Source organism: Beta vulgaris, chromosome 6, assembly GCF_026745355.1.
Source record: "Beta vulgaris subsp. vulgaris cultivar EL10 chromosome 6, EL10.2, whole genome shotgun sequence".
Classification (NCBI taxonomy): domain Eukaryota; kingdom Viridiplantae; phylum Streptophyta; class Magnoliopsida; order Caryophyllales; family Amaranthaceae; genus Beta; species Beta vulgaris.
In genome coordinates this window covers 10,065,228-10,083,123 of record NC_079207.1, presented here as the reverse complement: position 1 = coordinate 10,083,123, position 17,896 = coordinate 10,065,228, and the positions used below count along the sequence as shown (strand labels likewise).

The 17,896-nt window shown below is 34.5% G+C and overlaps 2 protein-coding genes across 2 annotated transcripts; both read right to left on the bottom strand.

Moving 5' to 3' along the window:
* Positions 1-405: 405 nt before the first annotated feature.
* On the bottom strand, positions 406-5,538 carry LOC104895596 (L-ascorbate oxidase homolog). Its single transcript, XM_010682154.4, has 8 exons — positions 5,439-5,538; positions 4,686-4,857; positions 4,481-4,590; positions 4,047-4,317; positions 3,195-3,640; positions 2,652-3,017; positions 2,476-2,554; positions 406-799 (listed from the first exon to the last, which is right to left on the bottom strand). The coding sequence occupies exons 2-8, from the start codon at positions 4,827-4,829 to the stop codon at positions 602-604; spliced, it is 1,614 nt and encodes a 537-aa protein (XP_010680456.2). The 5' UTR covers positions 4,830-4,857; positions 5,439-5,538; the 3' UTR covers positions 406-601.
* Positions 5,539-11,529: 5,991 nt separating this feature from the next.
* LOC104895595 (L-ascorbate oxidase homolog) lies at positions 11,530-16,685 on the bottom strand. The gene is made up of 8 exons (XM_010682150.4): positions 16,415-16,685; positions 15,629-15,804; positions 15,349-15,458; positions 14,955-15,225; positions 14,221-14,675; positions 13,764-14,129; positions 12,981-13,062; positions 11,530-11,885 (listed from the first exon to the last, which is right to left on the bottom strand). Exons 2-8 carry the CDS (start codon positions 15,773-15,775, stop codon positions 11,688-11,690), a joined length of 1,629 nt encoding a protein of 542 aa, XP_010680452.2. The 5' UTR covers positions 15,776-15,804; positions 16,415-16,685; the 3' UTR covers positions 11,530-11,687.
* Between the last annotated feature and the right edge of the window lie 1,211 nt (positions 16,686-17,896).

The following is a 17,896-nucleotide window of genomic DNA, read 5'->3' as shown; positions in this document are numbered from 1 at the left end:
GAGTAATGTACACAAATAATTCAAAAATAAATGAAAATAAAAATATAAATCAATACATGATGATAAAAGTGTAACCCTCAAATAGTCAAATTGAATGTAATTTAATTATAAAATATAAGCAAATTTATAAATTAACATATTTAAATGATTTTGTAGATATAAAAAAATAATTGAATTTTAGTAATATGTTGTTGAGTACGGTCGGGTTCGGGTTTGAAAGCAGGTCTGTCTGATCAGGTCAGGATATAATCTTGCCGGGTGCCGGTCAGGTCTGGGTAATTCCAGGTCAGGTTTCGATCAGGTTTGGGGATTGACCCTCACAGGTCGAACCAGGTTCAAGTCAGGTCAGAATCAGGTTGACCCAGCGGTCAGATCTGTTTCTGACACCACTATAGTATAGTCATCTTGCATAAATATGGCACATATGTTTATTACCATAATTTTTATCAAGGAGATAATTTCAAGGTACAAATAAATTTTCTTCCCTCTATGTTAAGACAGTCACACCCTCGTAACTGATTTTTCTTTTGGGAAATTAAATACCCCCACAATTTAAATTTAAAAAGAAAAAAAAAATCAAATGAGTACAAGAAAACTACATCTATAATTTAGCAGCCTTTCCACACTTGAGAGCATTTGTAGGGATGTCACTCTCTGTTCTAAGGCTGGGTTCATTGTTCCATGCCCTGAGATAAACTTGTTGCCCCAAATATTGCCTATGCCAGATTGCTGACCTCAAATTCCACATTCCTTTGTTATCTAGAGATACTAATACCGCTGTCCATGAATCTCGATATACCTGCAATTTTTTGTTTTACAAAAACAAATCTATAAGTCACTTGGAACTTGGAAAATATTGTTATAAAAAATACAAACATAAAATGTTAAAAGTAAGATGGTTAAACATTGAACTTTCAAAATCTAGATTGGGATCGGATTTAAAATCTTAGCCTCATAAGTTTTTTGGGCCAAGATATGCCCCTTATCAAATCTATACAAATATATTAAAAGGCGTGCGAAAGAAAGCCTATGTGCCACGGTGACATGTAAGTGTAAGGTATCGAACACATGACCTTTGAAATGAAAAATAAGGGCTTAACCATCAATATACTATGACTTTGTTTTCTAATGTTTCAAATAAAATATGATGAAGTCTTGTAATAATTATAATTAAATAAAAAAACTTAAACAAATATATACATCTATAACTCTCTTATTATGTAACTTACAAGAGAATATTGATATCATATTCTCTTACCACAATTTTTTTAAGGTATTGTTTTCAAACTCAAATCTTTTTTATTTATCATGTCGTGACGTGAATTTTTTAATTTGTTGATGGACAAAAAATACGAAAATAGCAAAATAAATTATGAAATTTAAAAATAATAACATACTTCCTCTGTTTCTAAATAAGTGCAACACTTCTTGTTTTCACGTTTGCCAATGCATTATTTTAACCATTAATATCTTCAATTATCAATAAGTAAAAATTATAAAAAGTTGATATTAAAAAAATTTACATTCAGACGAATCTAACAAGATCCCACATTTCCTAAAATGTAAATCACCAAAGTTAATTAAAGTTTAAAGTGTGAATAGTAAACACTATGCAAATGTTGCACTTATTTTGAAACGGATGAAGTATTTATTAATTGTAACTTATCCGAAGCATCGCTCGGTCTATATTGTCCGTAACATATGCCAAATGGTAAGTGTTTAGTCCGGACATGAAGATCATTAATACTACCAACAAGTAGAGATGGCCAACAGTGCGGGCCAATCCAGCCCATCCAATTTAGCCCACCTCGTGGGCCGTGTGGGTCGGGCTCGCAAAAAGCCCGGTCCAGCCCAGCTTGAACCTTGAAATTGGTGGGTGGGCTGTGGGCCAGATTTCTTGAGCCCAGCCCACTAAAGCCCGCTACTAAAATCGCCCAGCCCGGACCACGAAACCGGTCCAGCCCAACCCATGAACCGGACCAGTCCAACCCAAGTTATTATTGAACCAAATTGTGTATATTTTTTTTAAATTGTATATATTTTAATCAAATTGCATATATTATAATCCAATCAATTTTAAAATAATGGAATTATTCATTAATTCTAATAATTGTATATATTTTTATTCATTTTAAAGATTTTATATAACAATAATGAATAATTTCAATAATTAAATAATTTTGAAAAAAAAAATCTTATGCCGGCCCACCAGCTCGGTCCAGCCCACTAGACCCACGAACTGCCAGAACCGCTTCCTGAACCGTGAAAACCGGTAACAAACCGGTGTGGGCCAAGATTTTTCAGCCCGCGGACCAGCCCACCCAACCCATGAATTTCACGGTCCGGTCCTGGGCTGTTAAATCTCAGTCCAGCCCACAATGGCCCACGGTCCGGCCCGCCCAGCCCGCACCATTGGCCATCACTACCAACAAGCCAGCTCAAAGGTGAATAGTTTTAAGGCGTGTTTGAAGTTACCTGGACAGTGCTCCTCCATACAGCATCCACCAAATTGTATTTTCTCCTCATATCTGGACTCCATTCATTTGCACCAAATCTGAAATATTCACATAGTTTATAGTGTTAGGATCAAGAATTTAAGCTAAACAAAAGTACAAATTAAGTGATAATAGAAAGACATATACCAAACTTACGCGACTACAAAGAAGTTATGACCATCAAGATGCCAAGATTGGGTAGTGGCCTCGTTGTTTTGGAAGATGATTTCTATATAATCATGAACATCCATGCCAAAAACTGTAGTTCCATACGACATTGGTCCTGCTGCTGGTTCTTTCCTACTTGTGTTAAGGTTGAAAATACCAGAAATGTTGTAATAATCAGCAAGTTTTAGTGGTGTTTCTGGATTGACATACGAAACATTGTTTACTCCATAACGCATTTTGCCATCGATCTGATCTACTGAATTGCCCAAAATTAATGTCTTAGTGATCTCAATTCCTCCATACCGGTATGATCCTTGAGGGTTCGGCCTTGCTGCATTAGCTGTCAAATTCCATCTGCAATAGTAATGGATTTATGGTTAATTATCACCTCTTTTGGTTCTGTTTGTTGTAAGTTAGCCACAAAGAATAGTAATAGATTATAAAACTATCCCTGCAACTCCGATCCAACCATCAGCTTAAACTTTTGGTTGAGTTAGTCCTTTGAAAAATTATGATGGAGAGATGGCGAACCTGAAAGTTCTAGCTTGTTTCATGGACCAATGAACATGATAAGTTGGGCCAATTGGTAAAGGAAGAGAAGCATCGGTGTTTGAACCATTGTAACGAAGAAGTGCAGTGGCCTCTATAGATGTCCTTGCAAAACGAGTTGACGCGACAATGTAGTAGTCCTTGACTGAGCCATAGAGTGTTACCAAGAAAGCTAGAGATTGGCCTGGATGAACATCAAGTGATTCGTAAATTTCTTGAAGGACATGAGAACCTTCCACCTCAACCAACTTCATTACATGTCCTTGAATCCTGATGTTGATGGATTCCATTATCCCAACGTTTGCAACTCGTATCAAGTAAGTTTTCCCTTCTTCACCGGTCAATACTGTGTTATTTGGATGACCGTTGATAAGAAGACCATCAGGCGTAGGCATATCAAATCCTTTGTCTAACCTTTCTTGGAGAACCTGCATACCAATGACTAATGTCAATTAATGTACAAGAAAGACTTGATTGCTTCATCCATCTTTTTACAATATTTCGACTTCATGTTTGTCAATATAATGTACTTCTTCCATTTCGAATTACTCGCTACATTTTGAAAATTACACTATTCATTTATGAGGTTTGACCATGCATTATTTACTATTGAATAAAATCAAATGTTATAATGTAATATGTTGTTGGATTCGTCTCAATATATATTTTTATAAAATCATATTTTTAGACTTTATTCAAATACATAATTCAAGATATTAATAGTCAAAATAGTGTATCGACAAGCATAAAAGTCAAAGTATAGCGAGTAAAAAGAAACAGATAAAGTACAACTGTTTACATATATATAGTGGTTAATAATGTACGTTTACGAACCTTGTGGTCCATGTTGTACCAATCTCCAACGAGGAGGTTGTATTCACCCGCTGGCTCGGGGTAAGGGAGGGAAATGACAGGTCTCCGATGAATGTTGAATGCACCAAAACCTCCGGCAACTCGATGCATGGCTGTGGAAGGGAAGTACATATAAGTACCAATCTGATCCTTGCTTTGCATCGTGTAGGTCCAGTTTGAGTTTGGAGGAATAGGACAATTGGTGCCAAGTACCCCATCTTGCCAAGACATCTTTCTTTGCCAAACTCCATTCCTACATAGTAAGGACATTTGTTAAAATTAGACCAAGATTGTAGATTAACAAGAGCTAGATATTAGTCTGTTAGGGTCATAATTACAATATGTAGCTTTCATACTCAATCCCAAGGATATCTTAGATATACAACTAATATATACCAAGTACTTAGAATACTAACCATGTCATGAGGAATGGCTCGTCCAATCTGTTATAAATTGTGATAATCACATTATCATTTGTGTCGCAGTTGATCGTTGGACCGGGGAATTGCCCATTTATTAGAATACCCTACAAGTGAATTCAGTTTGAGATCAACAAAAGATCAATATGATCGTGTTTGAATCAAGCAGAATAATTATTCATGGTTTAACAAATTAACTAACCTTTTGAGGAACTCCAAGAGGAGATATTGTTCCATATGTTATCTCCCAATCATAATATCTGTAAGGACTTTCAGCTTGAATTCCAAAAATACTTGAAAAGGCTAGAATTCCGAGGAGAAAAGATAAAATTGTTACATGTCTCATTTTACCGAGACAGATAATTCAATTCACCCTGCGGAATAAATATACCAAGAATTAGACTAAAATTGAGTTAAATAAACGTCCTACAATATTCTACCAATTCTTTGGCAAGCCTAACATACAACGTCCTACAAACAAAACATACTCTTCACCACTTCTTGTGATATCTTGACTAACATACTCAAAAGACTAGCTACAAACGTGCATAATTGTGAATAATCATATATTCATATGTGCAACCTTTCTAACAACTTCCAAGCCCGCAAAGACCTTGTGTGGCCCATGTGCCCGGCCGGGCAGTCTACCAATCTCCTCTAAAAAATATATAATATTTCATTTGTCTCAAAGTAAGCAGGTCAACTCATCATGTTCATGTCGGGTTCAGGCTAAAATTTTGAAGATGGTCTCTATGAATATATGACCCGGGCCGTGGCTAACCACCCGGCCCAGTCACGACCCATTCTGTAACGCCCCCGGGATATTACACACGCCCAACTCAGACTTGAACTTAGAAAAAGAAACTCGAAAACTCTACATATAAGCTAAAAATTAAAAAACATAACCATAGAAATTAAGAAGACAAGAAAGTAGTAAAGATAGATAATTCATTACCTAAAAATGTGTATAGAATAGATCCCCTCTTCTTAGTAATTTAGTATAAAGAAAGAGGAGATGCAAAAGAAGATTGCAAGGGTATTTCCAATCAATCCTATTTATAAATTCCATTGAAACTAAAAAATATTGCTATGCTAGAGTCAACTTGGATATGTTGCGGCGCACTTCATGCTATGCTTAAAGTTGGCGATGCTACACTCGCCACTTTCTTGCTTGGAGTGTTTTCCACTCTGATCTCAATTTTATAATTCATGTTTAATTAACTTTGATTATAAAACCAATTAAATTTGTCTTGCATCAAGTTTATATATGTTTGAATTGAACAAAAGTCGTAATCTTGAGTTAACTAAATGTGAAAAAATTAATTTGTTATGTTCGATATTAAATGAGACGCGTCGGTAGTAGAAAGAAGAAGATGAAGAGAGCGAAAGCAGCGGAGCTGAGAACGGATCTTTGAAATAAAACTTTATGTTAGAGATTTTGAATTTCATTAAAAGTTAGCTTAATTTTTTCCAATATTGATTTGTAGCACCATAAATGTGTCACATGGAAGTAACAGAAGGTAGAAGAGAGAGAAAATGAGGGAAAGTTAACAAGACTTTGGGAGTTTTTTGTGGATCCAGTTTACTGTAAAATTTACAAAAAAAAAAAGGGTTTGAATTTTGCTTTCTTTTGTTTTATTCTTGTTGAAATTTTGGGGTTTCGAGCATTTTTTTTTTCTTCTCTTGTTGTTCAGACACTCTGGTATGAAAGTTTGAGAGCGGAGATTGAGATCCGACAGAGTGATCTTTCCCGCCATAGCTTCGTAAGAGTAGTCAACACAGCTGTTATTCATAATAAAGGCTAATGAACTCGATGAGAAAGGCAAACTAATACAAATTGTAGTATATGCTATATGAATAAATAATAATGCTTTCTCTATTTCTTTTTTAATTGGATCAATTTGACTTTTTTTATTATTCACAGTTTACCCTTCGACCTTTTCTAATAAATAATATGTAGGAAAAAATATAGTCATATGTAATTTTATTCGATTTGTTATGTGTATTTTGTAAATATCTCATTTGCATAATTTTTACAAATATATAATTAAAAATATTATGTCAAAATTATGTATCTACAAGCGTGAAAAACCCAAATGTTGTAATTATAAAAGAATGGAGGAATTATGAATCCTACTTGTACCAAGTTAAGTTTGGTGTTGTGGAAAAAGGTAAAAGACTATACATTTTAACCTTGGAGGTTGGTTTGATTTTCACTAGGCACAATATGGGGAGTGGATCCCTTTATCCTTCCCCAACCCCAAAAATGTCTAATTCGCTAATCCGACTCGGGTTGACACATGAGAGATATTCAACTCACTAAGAGTCTGTTTGATTCAACTTATTTTGTCTTATCTTATTTTATCTGAACTTATCTTATCTTGTCTTATATGATCTTATAAGATCTTGAATAAACTTAAAATAAGTTGAACAGAATCAGGCCTGAAAGTTGTAAATACAAAATAATATGAAGCTTATGGCAGGCATCAATCAATTATGAATCTAACATTCTTTAAACTCATATTACCTTATAATTTATTTGCGTTGAATTAATTTCTATGAACTTGTAAGATCTTAATATAACTTATATTTCCTCCAAAAAAAAAATTAATACAATACATTTATGTAGGAATTTAAAATATTCATGCATCATCTTGTTCCAATTATCTTAATGTGTAATTCTAAATATCAATACTTAACAAATAAGCATTGATATTTTATGACACTACACATTAATGAGATTTTCGACATCTTAGTACTTTTTTTGATGGTAAAGACGCTAGAAGAACCTTATTCAATATCAACTCGCATGGTTTCTTATTAGTCTGGCGTTTACGGGTTATACATATATGCTTGAGAGTGTAAGAAAAGATAAAGAGATCGCTACTCTCAAACACTACACTTGACAAGATTCGAACCTAAGACCTCTAGCATCAAATATAAGAGTCTTGTCAAGTGACCAATTATTACTTGATTCGATATCTATAATATATAATAAAGTAAAAGTCACTAAAGCAAGTTTTCCCTCTTTAATTGAAGTCCCCTCCTAGACATATCAATGCATATGCGTATAAGGTGTTATATATATATATATATAATATATATATATATATATATATATATATATATATATATATATATATATACATACATATACATATACATATATATATACAAAATAAGTTCTGATCAGATAAAATAAAATAAGTTCAAATATGTTACACCCCTAGGTGTGCAGGAGCCCACTAGTAGATATTGTCCTCTTTGGATCCTAGTCCGCAAAGATTTGTTTTGGTGCAAGACCGAAGTGCTACCCAACAGACCTCTATAGGTTGAGGTGTCCACCTATTAATAAAGAAGGCTTCGTTCTCCTCAACTTTCGAGTGGGCATGCTGAAAACCTCCAGATGCAACTACGGTGCTGCCTTCAGATTTGAATTTGTCAAGGCAAAAACCATTAAGATCAATGCCAAGCTAGAAAGAGAGTTAAACAAGTTGAGCTCTTGAACGCACCTTCGATTTGCAAAATCGAAAAACATACGTCCCAACCATGAAAAATATCATCGCCTCGTCCATGTTCACGAACTTCTTGAATCACCTTGTCCCTTAGCGCATATTTCCAAAAACGACATATTCTATTGTTATTACCTTGAACCACTAATCCTGACCCAACTGACAAACACTTGTCGATAGCCACAACAAACCACTAACAACATCTTTAGCAATTCGTAACAAACAACGCGCTCCTTGGAGTTTCAACATGCATTCTAAGAAAAATCCAGACATAACGACATCCAACACAACTAGGTGGAGAGCCCAACAACCAGGGGGAAAGGAAGTCCGACACAAAAACAGGGTAGGGGAGGAGAAGCCCAAAATGATCACAACACTAAAGAGGGGATTGTGCCTAACTGACGCGAGGACGGGGACGGGGGGACGAGGATCATGGACGTCGGAACCAACAGACAACGACGGGGAGGGGGACTGATCCACGCGCAAACCAGGGATGAAAGACTTAAAGACCGACGAAATTGGGGATGGGGGATAGGGGACCGACAAACCGGGGGAGGGCGAAACCAAAATCATAACCGGCGGGGATAACAAGAAGTGGGACGGCGGAGAGACAGGGGTTGGGGCTGGGGACACGCGAAGAAGGGGGAAGAACACGGGGAAGGGGAGGGGGAGGGGGAGGGGGAGGGAGAGCGACTATTGCTAACATGGGAGGGGGAAGGGGAGGCCGATGAAGGTGACTAGGGGAGGCCGACGAAGGTGACTATGGGAGGCGGAAGCAACTACTGCTGACAAGCGAGGGGGAAGGAGAGGCCGACGACGATGATCGGGGGAGGGGGAAGCAGAAATATGTGAAACGGACGAACTAAGAGCAGTGCGAATAACGGGCAGGCTCCCAAGGCAACCGGGGAGCGACGCGGGGCTCTGACAGGCCACCAGCGAGCATGAGTTGGGCGGCATGCTGAGGACTTTTAGGGTTTGTTGGAGTTTTAGAGAGAGGCGAGAGAATATTTAGGTTTTGGAAGTCTCCGTATTTTTTCCATGTTATGTTTATTAAGAAATGAAACCCATTTCCTTGCAAAAAAATTCAATGAAATAAATGAAACCCATCTAACAAGAGGCTTCTTAAAAATATCTACATACTCCTGCAATTTTCAAACACTTTCTTTCATCAGCAAGCTTTGAGGCCATGGCTAACATTTTTAGTCACATGTTATTAGTACCCGTCTAACACATTAGAATTTATGATGTTGGTGAACCTGTCATGTAACTCTTTCTTTTGACTATACTTGTACCTTGGGTCTTGGTAATGGCATTGTGATCACCAGCATGAATCCCAATAATGCTGCAATAAATCTCAAATTTGGAACGATTCATCAACTGGGATATTCTTGAAAACTAAACCCCAAGTGCGTTAAGTTGGAGCTTAGACCATATAACGAGTATGAGTCTGGACATGGCCTAGAAATAGACATTGACCTACTATCATTGGCAGAAGATAATACTCTACATTTTCGGATAAAGCAAGAACTGATTCCATTCATACCAATGGAAGTGTCAACTTATGGTGCATGGTACTTTCTTGGTCCGCCTATCCAACAAATATACTTTCTTGATGCGCCGATCCAACAAATACCAAGAAAGTGTCGTGCACCATAAGTTAAAACTTCCACTGGTATGAACGGAATCAGCTCTTGCTTCACCAGAAGATGTAGAGCTGAGTCTTCTTGCGAGTAATAGACTACTAGCTAATATTTTTACCCCAGACGATGCTCAGTCAGTACTGTTATCAAATAAATTATTATTTATAAATATCATAATTAATTTTCGTAATTTTCTATTTAGTGTCATGCATCAAATATATACTCTACATTTTCGGATGAAGCAAGAATAGATCAGAACCACAACAACAACCTGCAAACATGACTTAACCTTGTGGATAGAATAAAAAAAAGTTAATAACTACTGATAACTGGCGAGAAAGGCATGCTGGCAAAATCAATCTTAAGCGGAGCCAAAAGTACAAAATCCAAAATCCTCTGAAACACATGGCACAACCAAGGTTTTTCTGCTCAAGACCAATTCAGGCTTATAATTATTAATTGATATGGGCTTATAATTATTTCGGTCTATTTAAAATTAATTATCATTTAGTTGATGGGTTAAAGGTTGGTGATAAAACTAGACCATATTAAAATTATGGCGATGAGGCCTATTAAAATGATTTGCTACTAGCTAACCCTAATCCTAAAAGGCTAAAACCCTAGAAAGCTCTATAAATAGAGCTCTCTTCATTGGAGAAAAACATAAAGGAAAACCTAACCCTCTCAAATACTCTCTTTGCCAATCAAGTCACATCAAACTCTCTTCCCAGAAGAACGATAACAAGATCAACCTTGAATGAGATCAATCTCGAAGAGGTCCTTATTCAAGACGATCATATTTTTTGTGAGCAATAGCAAATCAACATAAAATTCTTCTCGTAGAAGAAGAACAACAAGCGTACAAAATTGAAGTACCGTTATTCTGCATCAACATTCTTGAACAAGATCTAGCCCGAATGCTTATTCAAAAAGACCAAAGGCGTTCATGAATTGCAAGCTCAAGTACTACACATGGAGATCGAATTAAAGGATCAAATAATTTTGACTCTCTATTATGTATATTTAAAATTTGAGTCTACACAACATTTAATTTGACCAAGTAATTAAATCATTATTATACAGTTTGCTATATAGAAAAATTTAGCTACTCTTCAATATCCTTTCTTCAAACTTGAGCATTTGACTTTCTAAAATCAAACACTGTATCATAAGAAAATGCTTATTCCCTCCGCTCTTTTAATCTAGACACATTCCTTTTTTATTTGTTTCTTTTTAATCCATAGATTGTTGCTTTTCTAATTGTGGTAACATATCACATTTACTTTTTCCTCTTTTTCCACCCATGTCATTCACTTTTTAATATTTTAACCCACTTTTTAGTTTCTCTCTATCACTTTTCGGTTTCTCTCTCAAACTTTTCATTTTCTCTTTTATACTTTTTTACTTTCTCCTTGGTTCTCCCTCAAAGTAAAGTGAGTAAATTAAAAAGAAACTGATGGAGTATATAACAACATATGATGCAAAATAGTTTATGCTTGTCATCATCAAAACTCTTAAGGATTCACAATGCGTAAACCCATAAATTGGAACATATATATGTCAGTAAGGCTCCGTTTGATAAGGTGTAAGATATTTTCTATGAAAATGAATTTTTCTTTTCCTCTCAGTTTCCATTGTTTAGTATGGTAAGAGGTGTAAAACAAGTTTTCTATCAAAAGAGCTCTAGGTGAAAATTATTTTCCTTTAAGAAAGAAGGGAAAACACATTTTGCTCTCTTCTCCTTAGCAACCTTTTACTCTCCTCTTATTCATTCTCTCCTTTCCCCTTTTATTTTTCTCTTTCCCATTAATTTTTTTTTTTTGCGCTGAACCAACAAAGGAAAATCAGCTTCACAATTGAATTTTTCATGTAAAATGTTTTATATGAAAAATCATTTTACATTGAAAATATTTTATATTCAACCAAATGCAACCTAAATTATGATGTTGTTATGACTACATTGAAATTGCTACATGGCAAAATCCTTGAAGGTTTAATACAAAAGGCTCAATTAAGTGTAAGAGTAATATAGAAACTAATACAGTGTATTAACTAATAATTAACAGCCTCCCCACATTTACGTACATTTGGAGGAATTTCATTTTCTGTGGTGAGGCTTGGTTCATCATTCCACACCCTAAGATACACTTGTTGTCCTAAGTATTGTCTATGCCAGATTGCTGACCTTAAATTCCACATTCCCTTGTTATCGAGAGATACTAGAACTGCTGTCCATGAGTTTCGGTACACCTGCCAGTCAATCAAAAGAAGATGAAATAGGACAAAGCATTCATTTAGTTGATTGAAATTTGTTCAGAGTATATATTTATTTTTGATCCATATGAGTCACGAAGGTAGTACTGTTTAGAATATATATTAATCTAGCATGCAAAAGTAATTATTTTAGAAGTCATGGAGTATCTTTTAGATCGAGCTTGTATTAAGTGATACGATAATACAGACATTATATGCTAAATAACAGGTGAATGAGTGATAATTATGTTTCATACATTAAGTGATAGAGGTTTGTGCTATACTTTTTCTGTTTCTTAATAGATGCATTACATCAATTCGACATGCAACGCGTTAGTTCAATACACAACTTTAATTATTAATATTTATAATTATATATTAGTAAAAAATATATAAAAATAATATTTGAAAATATACATAAGATTAACCCGTTAGCTAGCTAGTAATATAATGATATTTATCTTTATATATTAGTACTTAAATATTGTCAAAGTTATTTTTCAAATATTATTAAAGTCAATATGATGCATCTATTAGAAAAAAAAGGAAAAATTCATAAGAGAGATCTCAACTATTACCCGTTTTCTTTTATAAGCTTCAACTATGTATTATTCCTTACAGGTTCAAAGTTTACTATCTTGCGATTTTCATAGGTCTTGAGTTACTTATAAGTTATAACCGATCTAAAAGGTAAGATTTTTAAATGTTTACCATCTTCGAATACTTTCAACAAGTGACAAAGACCGATAAAATAGGGCCAACATTTAAAAATCTTACCTTTTAAACCGTTTATAAGTGATTCATTATTTATAAAAATCACAAGATGGTAAACTTAGGACTTGTAGGGAATAATTCATAGTTAGGATCTATAAAAGAAAATGGGTAATAGTTGGGCCTCCTCTAGTAAATTTCTTCTGAAAAAAAAGGAGGAAGTATAGCGAGTCTAGAGTTTTTTTTTTTCACAAGCTTTTATTAATGAAGTTTATATGAAATCTAACATGTCTTAAATCACATGGTTCAACAATGTGGCATAATAATAATCTAAATAAATATTTAGATTTATTATTAGTTTCGAGACTTGTTATAGTTTACCTGGACAGTACTTCTTGATACAGCATCCATCATATTGTAGCTCTTCCTCATTTTTGGACTCCATTCACTTGTGCCACCATATCTGAAATATTTACCTTCCATGTATCAGAATTGAGAATTCAAGATATAAATATAACTTAACAATACGCTCACTTGAATTTATATTCATTTACATCTAAATGAGCATCAAATGATTGCATTATTGCTATATATACACAGTGCCTTCTAAGTCCTTAGAACTCGTACCAACAAATAAACATTATTCACTTTGATAGCATACTAAAAACAGACGTATAATTGTAGCTTCTTTTAACTCTTACTCTAAGCAAAATCTAATTCTATTTTTCATAAACGGACATACAACTTTTTTTCAAGGAAAAATTGTTTTAAATAAGCCAACTTTTGTGCGGTCTTCCCATCTTAAGTCTATCTGCCTTTTAATTATCCGGTTATTCCTGATTGAGTTAGGCTTGTATGTCTGTTTTCTTCTATTAAGTTTTAAACATATTTGTGACTTGTTTAGTAGGTTAATTATGATACATGTTACAATGTCCCTTCTTCTAAAATAGGTGAGGGTGGGGGTGGGACATTGTAACACGTATCATAAGTAACCTACTAAACAAGCCACAAACAGGTTAAAACACAATAGAAGAAAACAGACATACAAGCCAAACTCAATCAGGAATAATCAAAGGTAGACTTTTAAATGGGAAGACTGCGCAAAGGTTGACTTATTTAAAATAATTTTTCCTTTTTTCAAACATCTAAAAATTGTAAGCTTACCCAACGACGAAGAAATTGTAGCCATCAAGATGCCAAGATTGAGTGGTTTTCTCATTGTTTTGGAAGATGATTTCTGCAAAATCATGAAGAGCGAAGCCAAAAACCGCGGTGCCTTGGACCATTGGGCCTGGTGTAGGTTTATCCCTACTGGTGGTAAGGTCGAAAACACCAGAAATGTTGTAATAATCAGCTAGCTTCAATGGTGTTGTTGGATTTACATAGGAAATATTGTTAACTCCGTAATGCAACTTGCCATTAATCTTCTCAGCTGAATTACCCAATATGATTGTTTTTGTGATGTTTATTTCCCCATAACGGAATGATCCTTGCGGGTTCGGCCTTGCTGCATTGGCGGTAAGATTCCTCCTACATAGTTTCAAAATAAAAAAGTAGCATATGATTAACTACGAAGCACATAAACCAAGGATGTCTTGGCCTAGTGGTTAAGATAATGTACCTGATAGTTCTAGCTTGCTTCATGGACCCGTGAAGCTCATAAGCAGGGGGATCAGGCACAGGACCAGAAGGCCTAATATTTGAACCATCATAATGTAGGATTGCAGTTGAAGTGTGAATCGGTCTTGTAAAACGAGTCGACGCAACAATGTAATAGTCCTTGATTTCACCATTGAGAGTGACCAAGAAACTCAGGGATTGGCCTGGATGTATATCAAGTGAGTCATAAATTTCTTGGAGTACATGAGAACCTTCAACCTCGACCAACTTCATAGTATGGCTTTGAATCCTAATGTTGATTGAAGTCATGATCCCTCCATTTACCACTCGAAACAAGTAGGTTTTCCCAGCTTCACCAGTGTAGACCCTATCAGTACTATCAGTTTGAAGTCCATTAATGAGTAGGCCATCAGGCATTGGCATACCATATCCATAATCTAGCCTTTTTTGAAGTACCTACACAGAGTTATATACCGCCTCAACATTACTACTACCGCCTTTTTGCACTATTTAGTATTTACATACCTCGTTCTGATAATTTTGTTTTTGATATAGTGAAAGAAACAAAGTTCATCATACAGAATGTCCTTAGGAGAAATACACACATGTAAATCAATGTTTCACCATATTTGTAATTGATCTCGAATTCTAATTATTCAAGTAGAGTATGATCCAACTTTATTTAGAGGACTTCCTCAAGATAATCTCAAGTGCTGATTGTTATAGTGAACTCACCTTGTGATCAGTCTTGTACCAGTCTCCAATAAGGAAAGAGAATTCCCCTGCTGGCTCAGCATAAGGAAGAGGAATGACCGATCTTCTACGAACATTGATGATACCAAAACCACCAGAAGCTCGTTGCATCAATGTGGAAGGGAAGTACATGTAGGTACCAATTTGATCCTTGACTTGCATCTTGTAAGTATAGTTTCCTCTTGAAGGTATAGGACAGTTGGTTCCGAGTACCCCATCTTGCCACGAATTCTTCCTCTGCCAAACACCATTCCTAAGAATAAAACACGACTAAGATAAGCGCGCTTTAATTAAGAGTGTGTTCTATTCAACTTAAAAGTTCATGCTAAGAAAAGATAATAGTGATAGATATCAGAAGGAATTACTGAATACTAACCAGGTCATGAGGAATGGCTCACCCAATAGATTGATAATAGTAACAATAATATTGTCATTGGTGTTGCAATCAATTGTTGGACCTGGAAATTGTCCATTTATAAGAATACCCTGCAAATGAAAGCAAAGATTTACTAGGAAGAATATCTTTTGTAATTGCTAAAATTAAGATAAACAACACAATGACTAGTGTAGTTTCATAAATACATAATCAAAATATGCCTAGAATTCTAAAAAAGCTCTAGTAAATCATGTTTCAAGGTGTGAGTTATGTAACCAACCCGTTGAGGGCCGAAATTCCCTGGATATATCCATGCATATGATAGTCTCCAAGTATAGTATCTGTAAGGACTTTCTGCTTGAATTCCGGATATACTTGACAAAACTAAAAATCCGAGGAGGAAAAACAGGAATGAACTTTGTCCCATTGTATGAGAATTTGACGATGATAATCAATCTGCTAAGGAAACACGAAGTACTGTTAATCAATCTTTATTTTTTTATACTCATATGAACCACGAAGACAGTACAAAGAACGAGAGAGAGATAGTACCTCAATCTTGACCAACTAGGCCAAGACATCATTGATACTAATAATCAATAATACTTAGACTGAATTGCGGTAACAAAATATAATGCATTGTACGAATTCATTAGCTTAGCTAGTCAATTTGCATAGTTTTACATGTGTGGTGTGGCATAAAGGATAAAGGCCCTTCTACAGGAAACACTTCTAGCACTTAACATGATACGTGCAACTGCACACACTAGTACAATTCATGCCTAAACAAGAAACACTTTCTAAATGTATCACTTTTTTCTAAAATTAGTAAATATCAAATATTATATATAGCCTAAATACAATATACTTTTAGAATATATGGGAAGTGTATGAGTATCTACAAATAAGTAAGCACCTAATTACCTCTAGAGGCTCTAGTATGCAAGAACGGATTAAAAGTGACTGACAAGAAAAAAAACATAATTTTATCGCGACTAAATCAAGACACTACGAATAACATTTGTGAAAACTAAAATGGAACGAAAGGAGTAACAAGATACATTACCTAACAATATGAGCACAACCCTCCTTGGAAGATGCAAAAGAAGATTATATAAGAATTGCAAGGGTGAATTTCCCAGAATCAACTCTTATAAAAAATTCCAATTATAATACTTCATTACATAACTAAGTTGGATTACAGGTGTCAGATTGCAGCGTTTTTTTTTGTGAATTTTTGGTATAATCGGCGAACCTTGGATCCACTTTCTTGCTTAGAGTATTCTTCACTTTCTTAATCTACATAAAATCCGCCTTAAGATTTCTTTAGAAGCATATGCTAAATAATTTATTATAATTATAGTAATATAGTATATTACAATTGGGTGGAATTGTAGTTTGAAGTTTCCCAAAATTGCAATTAATTATTATATATATGCGTCGGTGGTAAGAAGAAGTAGACGAAAAAACCATGAGCCACGGAGCTGAGAACGGATCTTTGAATTATTTTTTTGACAAAATTGCGTATTTATTAAACTCTTTTAATTCTCAATAACGGCAACATAAATGTTTCACATGGAAAAAAATGAGAAAACGCGGGAAAATTGATCAACACTAGGAGGTACTATTGGTGGATCGAGTTTGTTTGTTGTTAGAAAGAATATACTCTAAATTTGTTTCTCTCTCTTAAATCTTAATGCCATAGCTTACCACCCACGGTTTTTTTTAATGGCCCAACTTCTTCTTGCAAAAGGTTTATTTCCTAGTTCCTACTCACCAGTTTTCCGTTCATGAAGAAGTGCAACAATTTGACTTTTACGTTTGTCAATATATAACTTTGAATATTTATATATTTAATTATGTACTCCCTCTATTTATTTATTTTATTATTCTCATTTTCTGTGCGCGTCTTCTAATGCATGTTTTTGAACTACAATATCTTTCATTATATATTAGTAAAAAATATAATGATTAAATATTAGTAAAGTACTAGTTGAGACGAATCAAACAATACCCCACATGACTATGTTTTTTTAATAAATTGAGAATATTTGAGAAGATTCTTTCTAAGCATGAATAGTATCAAGCAAGATTCCAAGTGAGAAAGATAAAATAATAAAGGGAGTATTTTTAAGGTTGGTATCATACACACGTTGATTGAAGCAAATCCAACAACATTTTATATGATCACTTTTTTATACAATAGTAAAAAAAAAAATATATGGTCAAAGTGAGGAGTGTGAATAGTGTAAAAGTCAAAGTGTTACATTCAAAAAGAAAGAAAAAAAGTATAAAGATTGGATACAATCCGAAAATATAATCGATATATGTCCAGATGATTTCAGAATATGCATTTCCCGATTAGTATTTAAAATTGTTAAATAAGATTGATCTTTAAATTTGTTTTAGAAAAATAGCGTATATCCGGTCTAGGGACTTAATCGACTTGTATATATTATAATTTAGTTTTTTTCATATATTTCTAGATATATGAATTGCAAAATAAACATAACAAGATGTTGTTTGTAAAATGAAGCAATTAGTGTAC